General features: G+C 39.5%; 1 protein-coding gene across 3 annotated transcripts in view; it reads left to right on the top strand.

The window, feature by feature from the left end:
• CBX5 (chromobox 5) overlaps positions 1–19361 on the top strand; it is a 39342-nt gene extending 19981 nt beyond the window's left edge. For all 3 annotated transcript variants that reach the window (XM_059683127.1, XM_059683129.1, XM_059683128.1), the window contains exons 3-5: positions 4727–4913; positions 8356–8456; positions 11411–19361. In XM_059683127.1, the coding sequence (XP_059539110.1) occupies positions 4727–4913; positions 8356–8456; positions 11411–11561 (439 nt within the window). In that variant the 3' untranslated portion in view covers positions 11562–19361. The remainder of the gene's footprint in view (positions 1–4726; positions 4914–8355; positions 8457–11410) is intronic.
• The last annotated feature ends 274 nt before the right edge of the window (positions 19362–19635 follow it).

The following is a 19635-nucleotide window of genomic DNA, read 5'->3' as shown; positions in this document are numbered from 1 at the left end:
GTCTTTTTTTTTTCTTCTCAGTAAAATAGGGATAAGAAATAATACTTGTAATAGAGATGTTGGGTAGATAATCAGAGCCTGACACATAAGCTTAGTGTAAGTAGAAACTATTACTGTTATTATTCTTTTGTATATAACTAAGCTAAAATACATATGTTGAAGAAGATGATAAAGAAATAGTCATCATCATGGATTCTATAGCCCATAGCTTTCCAAAATGATCCCTGGATCTCAGAACTGCCCTAGGATGAAGCCCCTTCCTTCCTTCCTTCCTTCCTTCCTTCCTTCCTTCCTTCCTTCCTTCCAGTTCTGTTGTTACTTGATTTTTAAAAATTTGATTTTAGAGAGAGAAAGGGGGTGCACTGATTTGTTATTTTACTTATTTATGCATTCATTGGTTGACTTTTGTATGTGCCCTAACTGGGGATTACACCTATAACCTTGGCATATTGGGATGGTGCTCTAACCAACTGAGCTAAAGCACTTATCACAATGATACTTAAATATGAGGCCACAGCCCCGTGTATTGTCCCCTCACCATACCCCCTGCCCCCAAGTATTTATTTTGAAATTTTCAGATGTACAGTGAGGTCAAAGAAATTGAGTGAACACTCAGATACATAACATCTAGTTTCTATAATTAACATTTTTTATAAAGTTTTTTTTTTATTGATTTCAGAGAGGAAGGGAGAGGGAGAGGGGGAGAGAGATAGAAACATCAATGATGAGATAGAATCAATGATTGGCTGCCTCCTGCACGGCCCCCCACTGGGGATCGAGCCCACAACCGGGGCATGTGCCCTGACCAGAATAGAACCTGGGACCCTTCGGTCCGCAGGCCGACGCTCTATCCACTGAGCCAAACCAGTCAGGGCAACTACAATAAACATTTTAATATAACCTATCCATCTATTCCTTTACCTAACATTCTATTTTTTAAAAATACCCATTTGCCCAGCCAGCATGGCTCAGTGGTTGAGTGCCAACCTATGAACCAGGAGGTCATGGTTTGGGGCACATGCCCAGGTTGCAGGCTCAATCCCCAGTGGGAGGCGTGGAGAGGCAGCCGATTGATGGTTCTTCTCATCATTGATGTTTCTATCTCTCCCTTTCCCTTCCTCTCTGAAATCAATAAAAATATATTTTAAAAAAGAAAAATACCCAGTTAAAAACCTTCTTTTTAAGTCAGCTTTAAGGATGATACTAAGCAGCCGGGGGCAAACTACGGCCCGTTTGAAATGAATAAAACTAAAAAAAAAAAAAAGACCGTACCCTTTTATGTAATGATGTTTACTTTGAATTTATATTAGTTCACACAAACACTCCATCCATGTTTTTGTTCCGGCCCTCCGGTCCAGTTTAAGAACCCATTGTGGCCCTCGAGTCAAAAAGTTTGCCCACCCCTGTACTAAAGTGATGGCCAGAATGCCTGTTAGGCAGTAACTGGTTTTATGCTGAAGTACTAAAGTAGGTTATTATTTTCTTTGGAATAAATAGAACTAGATACATTGAAGCATAGAAGTAGTAGCTTGAAAGGTGAAATATGTGAAGCTAGTAATCATGAGGCATTTTGCCTCATTTGCTGGTTAATTCTTTTCTCAGGATGTCTGATAACAAAGAATAGATTTCTCAGAACTCCAGTGAACTGGTAGGACATGGTTTGGGCTCCTTGGGGTGGTAATATCCAGTAGAAATATAATGCAAGCCACATGTGTAATTTTAAATATTTTGATGGCCACATAAAAGAAAAGTGAAATTAATTTTAATAATATAGTAGTATTTTATTTAATACAACATACTAAAATGCTATTTCAACAATAATTTTAAAATTGTTGAGATGTTTTACATTATTTTTTCATATGAAGTCTTCAAAATCTGATGTATATTTTACATTTTATAGCACATAGTTCAGATTAGTCACATTTCAAGTGCTCAGGAGTCACATGTGACTAGTAGCTACCATATTTGAACATCACAGCTTTAAAGTGTAAGGCTTAAGCATACTAAAAGATTCAATGTTTTGACGTATCTTTGGATAAAGGTATGAATCAGGAGCCTTTGGAACATAAGGTTATTTCATTACATGAATCAAATTTTCTTATCTTGAGCACTGTTTTAAGTGGGATAGTTTGTGCATTATAGGATGCTTAGCATCTCTATCACATAGAGCGCTATAAAGGTAGGTATCACAACAATCAGAATATACCCTTCATATTTCTAAAGAAAGATAGAAAAGGAAAAGACAGATTAATAAGCATTTGTCAGAAATGCCCAGGATTTTATTAAAGACTGGAATTTTGCCCCTTCAGAATTGTCTACAACTAAATACCTACTGCTTGTGAGGCAGTGGTCAGATTCTTCCTTGGTTGATGTAGAAACAGCATTATCAGCCGAAACCGGTTTGGTTCAGTGGATAGAGCGTCGGCCTGCGGACTGAAAGGTCCCGGGTTCGATTCCGGTCAAGGGCATGTACCTGGTTGCGGGCACATCCCCAGTAGGAGATGTGCAGGAGGCAGCTGATCGATGTTTCTCTCTCATCGATGTTTCTAACTCTCTATCTCTCTCCCTTCCTCTCTGTAAAAAATCAATAAAATATATTTAAAAAAAGAAACAGCATTATCAATATGGTAGGAAAAGGGATAATCCCATTATAGGACTGGCCTTTCATGCTGTGAACAGAGACTCTCCTACCCCTACATCTAGTGTTGTCATGCCTCTTGATTTTGGTACCTTAATTTCTTCTGGGATAGTAAACTATATGGTCTGTGGATATGGGGAAGGCTATTGTGTACAGAATCTTTTTTGGCTGAAAAGGGGCTATGAACAAGTGCCTTTTCTAGTTCTAGCTCAAACAATTTAAAAGTAAATTTTGTCTCTCTTTTTTTTTTTTTAATTAGAAATACCCATGACTTTGTCATTAATAGCAGCCGCAGATATTTCTGTGTTATGTTAAAGTTGTTGCAAATATCTTTTTTAAAATATATTTTTTTTATTTATTTCAGAGAGGAAGGGAGAAGGAGAGAGAGATAGAAACATCAATGATGAGAAAGAATCATTGATTAGCTACCTCCTAAACAGCCCACACTGGGGATCGAGCCCGAAACCTAGGCATGTGCCCTGACTGAGAATTGAAACATGACCTCCTGGTTCATAGGTCGACACTCAACTATTGAGCCACACCAGTTGGGCTGCGGAAAGTTGTTTTAAGTCTGGAGTAAATATCTCAAATTTTTTCATCATTCTGCTTCTTACCTGAATCAAGTTATGTCATGTGTTCAAACCATTCCTACCTAAAAATACCTTATTTTAAAAGCAGTAAAATATCTAAAATGGATAGGACATAAAATAATGTTCCCAAGTCAATGAAAGTATTGTAGGAACTGCTTCTCCGGTATGTTTACAGATGTATTTTAATATAAACTAGTCCTTTCTATATAACCCAATAGGACTACCTTGATTCAAGTTTAATTAGACCCAATTATTTAGTTTGGGTTTATTTATTTTGCTTATTAATATAATAATATATTTTTGAATGACTAGTAACAGTAGACTTGAATCCAGACCATTGAATTAATGCACTCCAATTCCTACTTCTGAGTCTTCTTATGATTGAAACTGCCTTTTTTTTTTTTTAATAACGATTTCCAATCCTCCAATAATTTTGTTGACATTTCAAGATATAAGTAACATATTTAACTGGGGGGGGGGGGTATGATTTATTAGATTGTCCTCTCACAATCTGCATAGATGATTGTGTGAAATCACATTATTTTGCCACTTATAGAGTTCATATTTGAGTTTTTAACACCTTTATTGAGGTATCATTTACAGTCTGTAAAAGTCATTCATTGAAAATAAATGATTCATGAATTTTTTATTAAGTAAATTTATAGAGCTGTGTAACCACAGTCCAGTTTTAGAAAATTTTCATAACCTCTCCACAAATTTCCTTGAGCCCATATCTAGTTAATTCCAAGACCCAGACACCAGCATCAGGGAACCACTGATCTGCTTTCTTTCAAAGGTTTCAAGTTGTCTTTCCTAGACATTTCATATAAATGGAATCAGACAATATATACTTTTGCATCTGGTTTCTTTCACTTAGATAATGTTTTTGATGTTTTGTTCTTCCATGTTGTAGCGTGTACTAATTAGTATTGTGTTCCTTTTTGCTGTTGGATGGAAGTTCATTGTGTAGATATACCAGATTTTGTTTATCCATTCACCAGTTCATGGACATTTGAATTGTTTTTAACTTTTGGCTATTAAAATGCTGTTATAAATAATTGTGTACAAGTTTTTTTGTGGGTATATAATTTTTTTCATTTTTTTCTTGGATAGATTCCTAGGATTAAATTTGTTCCTTTTAAGTGTAGGATCTCTTTCCCTTTTGTCTATTTGTCCTTTTTATTTATTTATTTTATTTTATTTTTTTTTAAAAATATATTTTATTGATTTTTTTACAGAGAGGAAGGGAGAGGGATAGAGAGCTAGAAACATCGATGAGAGAGAAACATTGATCAGCTGCCTCCTGCACACCCCCCACTGGGGATGTGCCCGCAACCAAGGTACATGCCCTTGACCGGAATCGAACCTGGAACCCTTCAGTCCACAGGCTGACACTCTATCCACTGAGCCAAACCGGTCAGGGCTATTTGTCCTTTTTAAACTAAGGCATTAGATTTCTCCCCTCTCCCCCCTAATTCTTTTCTCTGTTCTTGTCCAGGGAGCACAATACTTGGGAACCTGAGAAAAATTTGGATTGCCCTGAGCTAATTTCTGAGTTTATGAAAAAGTATAAGAAGATGAAGGAGGGTGAAAATAACAAACCCAGGGAGAAGTCAGAAACTAACAAGAGGAAATCCAGTTTCTCGAACAGTACTGATGATATCAAATCCAAAAAAAAGAGAGAGGTAAGTTTTCTTTCCCCCTTTTCCCACAAACTATTCTTTTGCCACCCCGTGCTTCCCCCCCCCCCCCCCCCCCCCAAAAAAAGAGCCTCATTTTGTTTATTTCTGTTCTAAGGATGGCCTTCAAGGTAAAATAGTTGAACAAAAGAGCTCCTAGGGAGGTATGTTGATTAACGACAGTGCCCCCTCCTGGCTGAATGAGAAATGTAATATGTGTACACTGAATTATATTAAGGTGGCAAAATTAAATCCCTATAAAACATTCGGCCACTGTCTGTCTTCAAACAAGGCTAAGCTGTCTTAAAGAAGAATGGTTTTTGGTGAATTTTAAGGATAGAAAAGGGCTTTAAAACATTTACTGTTTTACTTTCTTTTTTCTTTTGTTCCAAAGATAGTCCCTTATTTTCAATCCTTTATATTCTTTCATTTTTTTCATTGAGATGAAATTCACATGTATACAATTAACCATTTTAAAGTGTATAGTTCATTGACATGTATATTCTTTTTAGATCTTATTTTTATGTACTTTACATAAGAAATTAATTTCATCCTTTTTTATCCTTGCTCACTCAAGGACACGTTCATTTTTATTTTTTTTTAGAGAGAGAAAGGAGAAGCGGGGAGGGAGAGAAAGAAAGAGAGACATCAATATGAGAGAGAAACATTGATTGGCTGCGCCTCGACTAGGGCCAGAGATCAAACACGAAATGTAGTTATGTGCCCCAACTGGGAACTGAACCCACAACCTTTTGTTGCACGAGATGATGCTCCAGCCAACTGAGCCACACTTGCCAGGACTTCATCTCTTTTTGAAATCTTTTTATTGTTCAGTTTGGAAAGTCTGTTTAGAAAATTTTAGTTTTATTCAGCTGCTTTAGATCTCAAATTACCAGCATGAGCAGTGTTAGTGCCTCTTTTTTCATCTATATCTTTTCCATCAGTGCACACACATATACATATACATATACATATACATATACATATACACCCCCTTCAAGCTTCCACTCCTTTCCTTTATTTCAAGGTCATGAAGCGTTTTGTGGTGAAGGATGTATCATACCCTTAAAGTTTAATAAAATAAAAGCGTAAGTCTGCTTCTGAATCTTCTAGCATCAATGTCATAAGCATCCCTGTTTATCTTCATTCTACTTGGATACCTGTCTTTCTAGAGCATTAGTTCTCAGCTCTGGCTGTACATTAGAACCACGGGGGTGTGGGGAGTGTGCTTTTAAAAACCTCCAGAGCCAAAAATGTACCCTAGACCAGTTAAATTCAATTTCTGTGGGTTGGATCTAGAGAAAATGGGAGACCAGCTTTCCCAAAAGAATTGATATAAGAGTGAAAGATTGGAGGCTGCAAGTGAAAAAGGACTCTGGGTTTGTGGCTGTCTCCTTATTTGCTTCCCTCATTGATTTTATTTTTACCTTATTTTTAAAACTGCTCTATTCTGGTGAGGTGTGTATATCATTGTGATAAACTATATCGTTATAATAAACTGCTGATAAAGAATTTGAGAATGCCTTTCTCTAAGGAGCTAAGATTTGGTTTTTTCTTTTTAAAATTTATTGGGGTAACCTTGGTTAATATATACGTTTCAGGTGTACACTTAAAATACCTTCTTCTTTTTTATTAGTCCTTTGTATTCTGGCTTTTGTCATTTGACTAATTCTCCAGCTAAGTAAAGAGACCGAAAACAACACAGCATAAGACTTTAACTAGCCATTTGTGACATACAGTGTTTATATCCTCAACCTAAGGTTTCTGACTTTTTAAAAAGGAACAGTCTGGCTTAGAGCTACTGGCCAAAGCAGAGTTTTGTTCCTAGGCCAGGTTCTGATGCTGCCGACCTTGAAAACAGTCCCCACTCGTCCCTCATATTGTAATGTTCATCTGGGGCCCCAACAGCATTCTCAACAGTGCTGGTGGCTGTCATCTAGGCAGCTAGGAAGATAGGTGATGTAAGTTTTAAAGGTACAGGAGGGGATTGCCTTTCTTTCTTTTGACCACTGCAGAAGAAATTTGTCAGTTGGCATTATGCCTGATTTAAGATTACTGCCTGTGTGATGATTTTTGCATTTTCCTCGCCTCGTCACCTATTCAGCAGCTTGAACATTTTTCTTCCCCTCCCTCCTTATGTGGCAAACTGTTTTCAGCTGCCAGCTATGATTTACGACTCAGTTCATGTGCCAGCATTCCAGCTGTGACCATCTGTGTGCACATCTGGGAACCTCCTCCCCTTAAGAGCTCCCCAAAAAGGCTATGTTTTTGAGTCAGTGTCTCCCTTGATCCATGCATGGAATTTCCTTCCCAGTGTGGGTTCTGGTATCTTTGGAGACCACCTGGACCCTGAATGTTTGTATGTCTCAGAAGAGAGCAAGGGAGGTGAATGTCAGATCAAAGAGATTTTATGAAAATCAGACATCAGATGTGAGTTCATTTGTGCAGTCTTTATCTTCCATAATAAGGTTTTTAAAGTCACCTGCTTTGTGCCCTGTCTGGTGTGACTTAGTTGGTTGGAACATCACTTTGCACACCAAAAAGTGTCAGATTCGATTCCCAGTCAGGGCACATACCCAGGTTTTGGGTTTGATCCCAGTTGGGGTGCATGCAGGAGGCAACAAATTGATGTTTCTCCCTCTCCCCCTTCTCTCTGAAACAAACAAAGAACAAAATTAAAAATTACCTGCTTTGCATAAAATTTTGTTCTCACCAGTGCCTCAGACCTGGATCAGACCCTGTAGTCCTTACCTCGATTGCATTCTGGCCAAATTTGAATACTCCCCTAGAGAATAATCAGCTTGTTTGTTTTTAATCACTTCCAGTTCTGTTCTCTAATGCTAATGACTCACCCACATTAGGAGCGGATAGGCACAGACCAGGGCCTCTTCAAGAGCATGCGTAATGCATTGTGTGAACTCTGAAAGAAATTTGTTGTTTTATGATACTTCCTTGAATCATTCGTACCTCTGTTCTTTCATAAATATGGATGACTTTGTGAAAAGAAGTATTAAAAATATTGGTCAGTGTTAAGGTAAACTAAAAGTCTAAAAAAGTAAAGATTGAGAGATGTGGTATACTTGAAATTTATAATATAAAAAAGGGTCTAGTTTGGGTAAACATGGACTTGTTTATCATCTCAGAAGCAATTGATATCATTAAGGAGATTGGATTAGAGGAGTTCCTAGGTGATGACTCCGGGATATTAAAGAGTTTTAGGGGCCACTCCTAATCTTGAAGGAATACTGGCGGGACAACTGCATCTTCTTGCAAAAATATCTTTTGACATCACTGTCACTGGGTGATGCAGTATTGTATTTCTTAAATTTTAAGAATTTTATTACAAAAACGGTATCTGGTGATATTAAATTAGGTTGTGCTTTGCTAAGCTGAGAAATAGGTTTTAACTTTTACCCAGCTGTAACTTTTCTTCATCTTCTGTTTATAGCAAAGCAATGATATTGCTCGGGGCTTTGAGAGAGGACTGGAACCGGAAAAGATCATTGGGGCGACAGATTCCTGTGGCGATTTAATGTTCCTAATGAAATGGTGAGAGCGATTGGATATTACTCTACAATTGTGGGGTTTCTTTTGCCAGTGACTTGAATTTGTATGGAAGATAGGGAGGGAAGACTGAGTATTTCCCAACCAAATATTTTGATTGTCAAGGACCTTTATTTGACACCAACTATCTGTATTAAATGAGAATTATGGTTTGGAATGAATTAAAGAATTCAAGACATTCTCAAGTTTTGGTATTAAGCCAAATTATATTAGCCCAGATTCCAGACAAGGGTAGATTTGAGGTGGGAAACATAAACATGACCTAACCACTTTTTTCTTTACACAGTTCTGAATCATTTACCATTAGACCAGTGGTTCTTAACCTGCTGGCCCTTTAAATACAGTTCCTCATGTTGTGACCCATCCATAAAATTATTTTCGTTGCTACTTCATAACTGTAATGTTGCTACTGTTACGAATCGTAATGTAAATATCTGATATGCAGGATGGTCTTAGGCGACCTCTGTGACTGCCAAAGGGTTCGCGACCCACAGGTTGAGAACCACTGCCTTAGACCATGAGCCTGTGGCCATAGGATAGGAGCGAGTGGGCTTTCTGCCATCACTGAGGACCAAGACCACTGAATAATGTCTAAAAGAGAAAAATAATAATAAAAGAGAAAAATTAAGGATAATACTGGCCAAAGCACAAGAATTTCATCCAGTGGAGGGAATGGCTCTTAGAGGAAAGTGTAGTTACTTCCCCTCAATTTGGTTTCTAAAAGACAGGGTGTTTTATGGTCTGGCCCCACTACCTTCTCTATCCAAGTGCTCTGAGCTTATGATTTAGGTTTGGTCTCTAAATAGAGGGTTCATGCTCTAGTACCACTTAGGAAGCTAATTATCTTAAATGTATAATCAAAAGGTGTAACATTTTATTTGATCCTGGGGTGGGGCCAGCCTGCCTGCCAGGGATGATCCCCTACGAAGTTCCTGGGTTCTTCTTTTCTCTGAGCAGCAATTTGGCCATTTTTGTTGTTGTTGTTAATCCTCACCCAGGGATATTTTCTTCATTGATTTTTAGAAGGGAGGGGGAGAGGAAGAGAAAAACATCCATGTGAGAGAGATCTATTGATTAGTTGCCTCCTGCTCTCACCCCAAACAGCACTGGGGATCAAGCCTGCCTTTGACCAGAATTGAACCCGTGACCTTTCAGTCTGAGGGCCAATGCTCTAACCACTGAGAAAGACCAGCTAGGGCTATTTGATCAAAATTTTGCTGGTAAATTACCCAAAAACCTATTTTTTGGAGAGTCACTATACTCTTTCAGAAGTAAGGAGCTGTGTTGACTGCTTTTCCCACTCCATCATGTGTGCTACTTATGGTTTATAGTCACATATTAACTAGCTCTTTGCACCACCGTCCAAATTTGAGTATCTTCTCTAAGCCATGAGTTTTCCCCTCTTCTTCTCACACATAATACTTACCTTTATGAATTAAACATTTCCATTTTCTAGACAAGGACGTAGTTGTCTTTACTCATATCTCAGTGGAATTTTAATTACAAATTTTTTTCCTTGATTTGGAATCCTGGTTAAGAAACTTGCTGTATTTTTTGTTATATATTATAGTAGAGCCTATGTAACTTGGATAATTGAACTTTGCAGGTTAATTCCTACATTTCATTTTAGTACTAGATTTTACATTTTTCCTACTCTTCTTCCTGTCATAAGTACTGTTGCTGACTTAAATTTCTGTTCTCTTATTGTTCCAATCCACAGTTCTGGCTAAAAGGATAAAGAATGTTTAAAAGGACACCAGATGAGGAGGGTTAGGACGCTTTCACTTGATCCAGAAACTGGATTGATCACTTTATGCATAATCAGTAGGAGTGAATGTAGGTTTGATTGTGTGTTTGTGCACATGCTCACACATACAAATAAAAATTATGGGAACAGAATTTATATAATTTTCAGCCTTTTGATTACACCTGCTATTTCCCAACTAAATTCTAGCTGTGAAGATTGCTGTTTTTGTCTGATGTAGTAGTTAAGTGATATTCACTAATGCAATAGTTAGTAATACAGTCATCCTCCCTTATCTGTGGTGGATACATTCCAACCTCTCCCCCCTTCTTGCCCACTGGATGCCTGAAAACTGCAAATAGTATGGAACCCTATATGTACTATGTTTTTTTCCTATACATACATACCTATGATAGTGTACATTTATAAATTAGGCACCATAAGAGGTTAACAACAATAATCTATGATAAAATAGAACAGTTTACTGTAATCAGATTTATGTGCTCTCTCTTTCTCTCTCTCTCTAAGATATTTTTATTGATTTCAGAGAGGAAAGGAGAATGAGAGAGAGTTAGAAACATTAATGATGAGAGAGAATCATTGATTGGCTGCCTCCTGCACACATTCCCTCTCTCCCCCTCAACTGGGAACTGAGCCCGGAACCCGGGCATGTGTGCCCTGACTGTGAATCAAACCATGACCTCCTGATTCATAGGTCGATGCTCAACCACTTAGCCACACTGGCTGGGCTCAAGATATCTTTATGTATAGCGTGGATACACTGGACAAAGGGATGATTTTAAATCCTAGGCAGGCTGGCACGAAATTTCATCATGCTAATCAGAATGGCACACAATTTAAAACTTAGGAATTATTTATTTCTGGAATTTTCCATTTAATATTTGTGGACCACTGTTGACTTTGGGTAACCAACTGCAGAAAGTGAAACCACAAATAAGAGGTGGACTACCATCATTTAATTAATTTACTTAAATTTCTCCTTGAAAATACTGAATTAGACCCCAATAAATTTAATAAAAATTTTAAAAAGAAATTGTTGAACTGGTAGGCTTCTTCTCACTTTGAAATCAGGATGAAGAGGAAATCAAGTTAACTAAGTACAGGAACCTATATTTGGACAGACTCAATCTTACTTCCTCTTCTCTTAAGTCTCTTTCCTGTTCTTTCTCCCCAGGAAAGACACAGATGAAGCAGACCTGGTTCTTGCAAAAGAAGCTAATGTAAAATGTCCACAGATTGTGATAGCATTTTATGAAGAGAGACTGACGTGGCATGCATATCCTGAGGATGCGGAAAACAAAGAGAAAGAAACAGCAAAGAGCTAAAGAAGGGGGTGGTCTCTGTCATTTCTCTTTGTACATAATACATTCACCTCCCTGCCTCCTCTCCCTCCTACCTACCCCTTCTATCCTAAACACATTCATACAAAAATGTGCTTATCACTGTGCTCCACAGGAGAAATGTTGGTATTGGTTTTCTTGTAACATAACGGATGGTCTGATTCATGATTAGTGTCTCTCTGTGAAGACCAGGCATTTGCATACTGTGTGTAAAATTCCCACAATTTTTTCCTTTGCCCTGATCTCTTTCTTCTGCTCCCCTGTGACCTCAAGATGAGTTTTAACTTTTTAATCACCTGAGAGTCTTGATCTTTTCAGGGTTGGTCACTTTTAGATTTGGGGGATTTTGTTACAATGATGGTAAAATTGGTTCTTAAAACATGTTGATGACCAGCTAGCCTTTGCTTGAGATCTTGGGATGGAAAAGATGTTACCCGTCTTTTTAAATAGCCGATAGCAACTGCCTACCTGTTGGGGCTTTCCCAACCTCATTCAGCTCTACCCAGGAGAATACAGGGTTTCTGGTGTGGTCTTCTGGGCCACCCTCTGTTGTTCATCTTCACCCATCCTCCCAGAGTAGCTCCATCCTTGGAGGACTTGAAATTTTACATTCACATTTGTCAAGGCACTCCTTTTAGCCCCAGGACTTGTGGCTTTGTTTCTTAGCAATCCCCGATTCTGCTTCTGTAAGTTGGTGTAGTCTGTCATAAAATGACAAGATTAATAACTGTGGAGCTTTTTAGCTATTAGGACATGAAGCTGACGGGGTAGGCTACAGTTGTCTTTATTATTACATATGGTATATATGTATTGTTTCCTTCCGTTCCTCACATTTGGACTATATATTTATGTAGGTGTGAGTGACTGCCTGGTGCTTGCTTGTGCCAAGGTGCTAGGCACCCTCCAACCCTGCCAACTTCTGTGGCCTCCCAAAGCATTCCTGTTAACCAAAGAGGCTTCGAACCTGACCCTCACTTCTCAGTGGACACCAGTTTCCCCTGTATGCCATTATTTTCAGTGAGGAATTCTTGGAGGGGAGCCATTGGCAACACTATCAGTTTTAAATATTCATAGTGTTTATAGTCATAAATGTCCTGCTTTGTTGACTCCTGGATTTGCCAAGATCCCCAATGCTCTTCCTTTTTCCACCCTAAAACTCTGTATCTTTTTAAAAATGTGTTTCCATGGAAGACTATCACCTCAGAAGATGACAGGCCCTGGCATTAGCATGTTGACACAACCGTTTTCCTTTTAGCTTCCTCCTGTTTTGCCATTATATTGAGAATTTATTTTTCTGATAACCTGTCTATCTGCTAAGAAATGCCCTACTTCTCTTTATTCTTTTTTTCTTTTGGGGGGGGGGGTGAGGCTAAAAATTCAAAACTAAAAGTAAGGAAATAGTAGGGTTTTGAGCATCCTTGTCCTAGCCCAAAGCTGAGGGAATAAGAATAAATGCTTGAAATAGCCTTAACTCGAGTTCACCAGTCATCAACGTTGTTTTTGTTGTTGCTTTGATTTTTAAAACATAGCTGGCAGGAGTATTCAACCATTTCTAGGTTATTTTGAGTAATGAGGGGAATGAATAGATTGCTTCTAGTCCACAGATGAACTGAGCTGAATAATATGCAAATCATATACCCATTCATAGCATTTGTTAACATTGCTTCCCTGCTTAGCTGTTGATTGAATTCTGTGTGCTTCTATAAATTATGTCAAAAATTATACTGCACAGTTGAAAAGACAGCTGTTGATGCAGTGACATGACAGACTGGAACCATGAAGATTTTGGTTTAAGTCATCCAGGAAAATCCTTCTGAATGGTATTGTGATTAGGTAAGAACTTACCCATATCTCAAGTAGGTAAGGGTTTTATCTTCATCTTCCTTTACTCTCTGAAAGAATTAAAGGCCTAGATCAAGTGCTAGGTAATTGACAGTTGTTACTACTAATCTGATGGGCATTCACAAGAAAGGGTGGTCAGGAAATTGATTTGTCATACTGATAATCGGGGATATCAATTAGGATATATAAGCATAGGACTAGAGTGGGCCAGAGCCCCTGAGGAAGTGATCTGGGTCTCAGTTGGCAGGTGGAGAAAATGACTGCTTAACCATGTAGCCATTTATCAAAATCTGATTTTCTTTTAACAACCCCAGTATTATACATTCAGTACCTTACTTTTTGCTCACCTTTTTCTGTCCACAGTTTATTGAATCAAGGTCTTAATACTGAGTGCCACCAAAACAACTTTTGTTCTCTCCCTCTCCTGCCTGTCCACAGCTGCTTCTATAGGAATGTAGGGAGCCAGAAGCCAGTCCTGCTTTCAGCCCTCAGCAGAAAGGAAACCAGATGCCCTCCTAGGCCTCAAGCTTTTCTTAATGTTGAGAAGCTGTCCAGGCCCTTGGAGAATTGCACCCTCAAACAGAAACTTGTTTTCATGGGGTTTTCTCTTAGAAGAGTTAATAGCCATGGGCTAAGCACTCAAACATCTAGGTCTTAGATGCTCAGTATGTTTTTGCTGTGTTGAGTTCTTTGAAAACATTTTTCTAATAATTTCTTTAGTGATCAACATTCAAGGATCTCTCTTTCACAGAATGGAGTAAAGCTTTGCCCAGCAGTCTACCAAGGTCAGTGTAGCCACTTTTCTGAGCTCTGGGCAGGACTGATACCCTCACATTAAGATCAACTGTTAGAAACATCAGCCCCGATGGAAGCACCCATTTTTAACCTAGAGAGAGGCAGGCAGTTTTTGTCTGCTCGGGAGCATTTGGACCTGTGGTGCTCTCGAACACAAAAGTCTGATGGTCCTTGGCTGTCCCCCCAGCCATATCTGTGTGTTATCTTTTGTTTTTTCATGAAAGGTTGGTCTGTTCCCATAGCCTGGGCAGTTATTCTTAACTTTTTGTTCCTGTTCTGTAGCCACCCTGGCGTCCATTTACTTTCAATTTATTAGATCACATCATAGGGCCTTGGAGGAGGTGCTTGGGATTTTCTTCCTGTGATTTTGTTGGATCTGTGTTTAGACCAGCTCACCTGACATACAGCGGGATCTGTTTTGGGTTGGAGAGTGATTGTCTTTGCCCTTAGCATCTGACATTACAGGCCTAAAGTGACATGAGAACCCCAGGAAGGGTTATGTCATTAAATTTAAAATGTAGAAGTTGTTTCTCACAAATTAGGTCAAAGGAAAAGCTTATTTTGCACCCATGACTCCATTCTTTAGGTTTAGATTTTTAGACTAAAAATTTTTAGACTAAAAATTTAGTGTTGAGGTCTGTACCTTTGTAATCAGACCACCAAGCAAGCATACCTGTAGCAAAGCAGAAAAAGGAAAGGTCTGGACCCAGTATTCCAATTTCATGTTGGCTTTACCACTAATTGTCAAAGTTATGTTTTCAAAAACAGACTTTACCAAGCCATGCATCCAAGAGCATATGCTAAGAATTGGGTACCTCTATCCAATTAATAGTGGCAGGTTTGTATTCAGCCATCCATATCCAGCTACACTAGTGTATATCAACATTCATTCAACATTTTTTGGCCCAGGGGATACAAAGTTCAAAAAGATGCACTTCCTGACTTCAAAGAACTGTCATACTGGTGTGGGGTAAACTGACTATTAATATTCAGTGTAATAAATGCTTTAAGTGGATACACATTTCTGATTTGGAGGCAGAGACAGCTGTTGATACAGTTTGTGGCCCTAAAGTAGGAGGCTAACAATTGGTTGACATGTGGAAAAGACCTGTGACCTTGGATGAGCTGAGTTAACTGGTCATAGATAGACCACAAGGGCTTGTTTTATTCCAGAAAATAAAAAGAACTGAAGGTTAGTTAGAAATGCTGCTATTACTGAGAGAGAACAACAGGTGAGTGGGGATTGAGAACCCCAGATTTTGATCCCTAATATAGGCTCTTTGCCAAAGTAATGGTATAGTTAATCCTTATTGTGGAGAATACTGTGTTGCAGATCCAATTGTGAGTTGCTATGTTATTGTGGGTTCTGTAACATTTATTCCTCATAGACATTTAATCAGTTTCTCACGCCTTTTTCATGTTCTCTTTTCTTTTGGAGGAATGAACACGAGGCTAGCTTTAAGCCTAAAACAGGGACATTTTTGACAGTGATGGGAGGTTTACTGTAAAGAAGGCTTGGGCACACCTGTTGGCGCCTGGGCATCTGCTCTGGGCGGTGTGGTTTTATCCAGCACTGCGAGATGGTGATTTCTCAGCAGACTTGTCTCAATTATGTGGAAACCCATGAACATACGTATCCTGGAATTTTCTGTTTAATCAGTTTGGGTGAGGCCTAGCCTTACTGAGTAACAGTCTGACCTTGAGAAATTTTTTAGCTCTGACCACCAAAAAAAGATATTTTTTTCTGCCTGGACAATTGAGAATTGGCTACTATTTAGAAGTCAGAATTCCCAAGAATTAGAATAACTCCTGGAAAACTAAAGGGAGAAGGTTTTTGGGATCGTTTCATAAAAACAATCTTAGTTTCTTTTTGCTTGCGCTGGATTTCTTAAATTTTAAACTACCTCATCTTGTCTTTCTAGAGTTACTTCGACTTGTCATTGCCTCTAACATGCTTGACTTTGGCTGTTTTTAAGATGGATTTCTTCCTATTCATTGGCAGCATGTTCTCTCGCCTTTTCATCCCAATCCTCATTTCACTTAATATACTGCTTCTCAGAGAAATGTTTTAAAATCTTGGTTGATGGAAAGAAAGTGATTCTCCAAATGCTATTTGTCTCAGATCAGTAGGAGAAGGAGTTAAAATAAGGCGGGGGTTGGGCTGGGGGGAGGCGGGACAGAACTGCACTGGAGGCAGCCTACAAGGGAAGAGCCATTAATTAAGACAATTTCAAAGTCAACTGATTGTGATCATTAATGTCACAATAGATCAAAACCTAATTATCACAGCCTAGGTAAGAGCCATCAGTATTAATCAGAAAGTCTAATAGGAAACTATTATCAAGAAATTAGGTCAAATTGAATGCAATGAACTTTTAATCTTGCCATTCTGTGTTTGTGTGTGTGATGTCCCCTGGCATTGGCAGGTGTGACCCTCACAGTTGATCCGGGCCCCAGTGGCCAGTTTGTCACACTTTGAGGAGTTCCAAACACAGACTGAATCTGAACTGTCATTGCCACTGTTAATTGGTCTTGGACTTCATCATTTGGACTTGGTGTGATCAGCAATCAATGAGAAAAGGTTTATATTTAGGTCTTGGAATGGTTGGTCCTTCCCGGAAGTAGAGTATCCCTGAATATATACTGTGTGTGTTGATAAATCATTCTTTGAGCTTCTGATGTATGTAGGGTCTTGCTGCTCTGGCCACTGCAAGGAGGTATGGGTTTAGTATTTGATTCTAAGCCAAGGCAGGCTGTGGATTTAGTCTAACGCCCCAGTCCCCCCTAGTTTTAGGAAGAGGGTCATAATGATTTCTACCAGAATCCACTGTAAATCCAACGGAGCGGGGGAACGTGTTTTTTGCTTGCTTTTTGTTAAAGTGTTATGGCAGGAGGAAAGAATATTATAAGAGTCTTATGACTAGTTATAGAGAATACTTTATCCCCTCTCTCTGAAATGAACAGTAGGGGGTCACCATTTATATCCTTAATCTTGAGCTGTTTATGAAGATGCCGCAATTCCAGAAGATGAGCTGAGTCTAGAAAGGTTGGTAAGATTCTGTTTTCTAGAATTGTCTTCTAGAAGCTGCAGGAGGGAGGTTGGTGGTGCTGGGTTCCTATGCTCCTGGTTTAGCCTGTAGAGATGTGGCTGCTGTCACCACTATTGTTAGCCTTTCCCCACCAACCTTGCAGCTCAGAGCACTACCAAGACCACTGCTGGGGGAATGGTTCTAATCTTTCTGGTTGAGTGCGGTCTTGCTTCATTCTGGATTTTAGGAATTTGGATTACTCGATGCAGAACTTTGGGAAATCAGTGTGACTTAGTCCTTCACCTTACTGTTTTAAATGTAATTTTATTTTCAAAACATCTATTAACATATGGCTTTCAGAAGCAGTTTGTTTCTCCAAGGTTCCTCACATATGCTAGATACATAATCGCCCTCAGTTAATATGTGTGGGTTGCTTGAGTTGATCTAGTTTGCAGAGCGATGTGTACTTAACTGGCTTCCTTTTGCTCCCAAGTGCACTCTAAGAAAGCAGATGCTCAGGGGAGTGGAATAAGAATTGAGTGGATGCTGACTGTGTGTGCCAACCTCCTCAACTGATTCATAATGGCTGACCTTGGGCAAGTCACTCCTTTCAATGCCTCAGTTCCCCATCTGTCAAATGGGGGTAATAATACTGACCTACCTCACAGGGGTGTTGTGAGGCATTGTAAATCAAAAAAGTTGATAGAATACTTTAGGGTCCTCAATGGAGGACGCTTTGAGCCTAAGTCCAGGCCTGACATAGGCTTTAGTCCTCACTGAGCTGTCCCATGGTTGGAGCTCAGAAAGTTTTCTGCCCCCCACCCCTCATCAAAGCTGCTAGTTCAGATGTTGACAGTGTTTTTGTGAATGTTGGAGTCTTAATAGTCCAGACTTAGGATGTTTAGGGGGAAGGCACTTAGTATTTTCTGTATCTCGCATCCACAGAGAGGCTGTTTTAGACCCAAGAGCGTTGGATTCAGGGATCACCAGGCAGGGGAGCTACTGCTTGTTTCTCTCTGCAGGTTGGGAATTAAGGTCCCATGCCCCAGGGACTTGGAACAGACTCGAGCTGTCTCAGAAGCAAAGTAAAGACATTGGGTTTGATTTATATTGTTGCTTATCACTCCCCAAACTAACCCCCAGACAACTGGGACACTGCAGCCCTTCATGGTACCTGTACCCAAGCCTCCACCTCCCCACAGAAACCACCTGGTTTGAAAAACAAAACCACTTCCTCCACCCACCCACCCCAAAAGAGCCACACTAGGAAATTTTTTCTAGAGGCATGTTTAATACTTGGAGTTGGGCATTGCTATGCTTTAAAGCTTCATCCAGTTCACTGTGTTCAGCATCGCAGTGTCCACAGTGAACCCGACTGACTTTTTCCTGTAGTTTGGGAGAATTTTGGACACTTCCTATTTGCCCAGGTGTGGGCTCAAGAGCCTTACTCTCCATCTCAGTTTAGGGGCTCACCCAGCTCCTCTTCCCAACAGGGCTCTTTCTCCTTTCCCCTCCTTGGCCCTAGATGTGTAACCCATGAAAAAGCACAAGGTCCTGGCCGCCTGCTGCCGTCACATTCCGGTTCTCCGTGTTTTGTGGACTCTGCTCCTCTGTTCACCCAGCACTGGCGGCAACATGTTCTGTGGAGTTCTGGAGGATGAAGAGCACTGGCTGACATCCTGCCAAGTAGCCAGGAGTTGACTCACCCATGGCCCACAGCCTTCCCACAGATGGGCTCTAAGCGACTCAAGAGGCTGGGTTTCTCAGTAGCAAAACTGAGTAGCAAAACAAATCACACTTTATAGCCAGATTTCTGAATGGAAAATTAAATTCTCTCTGGACTTTTTGGTTTGTGGGGGAGTATTGGTTGTGTTTCTTGGTTTTATTTCAGCCAAACATTTCTGCTTTTGATTTTTAATTTTTTTTTTAGAATAAGTGATATATATATATATATATATGTTCACCTTTTAAATGTAAATGTTCCAAAGTAGGCAATTTATGTGTTTCCACAACTGACATCCAATGCAGACCTCATTCTCTCCCCCTCTTCTACCCTCCTGTTTTCCCTCTTTTCATACTCTTGTATTGATTCTAATAAACTGGTTGCTTTTCAAATATGGATCCTGAGTGGTGGTTTGAAGAGCTGGGTCGTACACCCCTTCCGTAATTTGGGTCCTGCAATGTCAGCCAGTAGTCACACGTCTTTCTAAAAGAGCAGTGAGTTTTGGAGAACAAGGGCTTTTTTCTAAGGATTGTTGGTCCCTGGCTTTCTGCAAATAGCCACAGGGTGGCGCAAGTTTGAGGGAATAAGAATGTGTGTATCCTATTCCTTACTCAATTCCCTTAACCAATTCAGGTTGTATGCCTTCCTGGTGTCCTTGCTTGTCTGTGCT

The sequence above is a fragment of the Myotis daubentonii genome, chromosome 2, assembly GCF_963259705.1.
Source record: "Myotis daubentonii chromosome 2, mMyoDau2.1, whole genome shotgun sequence".
Lineage (NCBI taxonomy): Eukaryota > Metazoa > Chordata > Mammalia > Chiroptera > Vespertilionidae > Myotis > Myotis daubentonii.
Note: the sequence above shows the minus strand (reverse complement) of the source record. Positions and strands in the feature narration are given on the sequence as shown.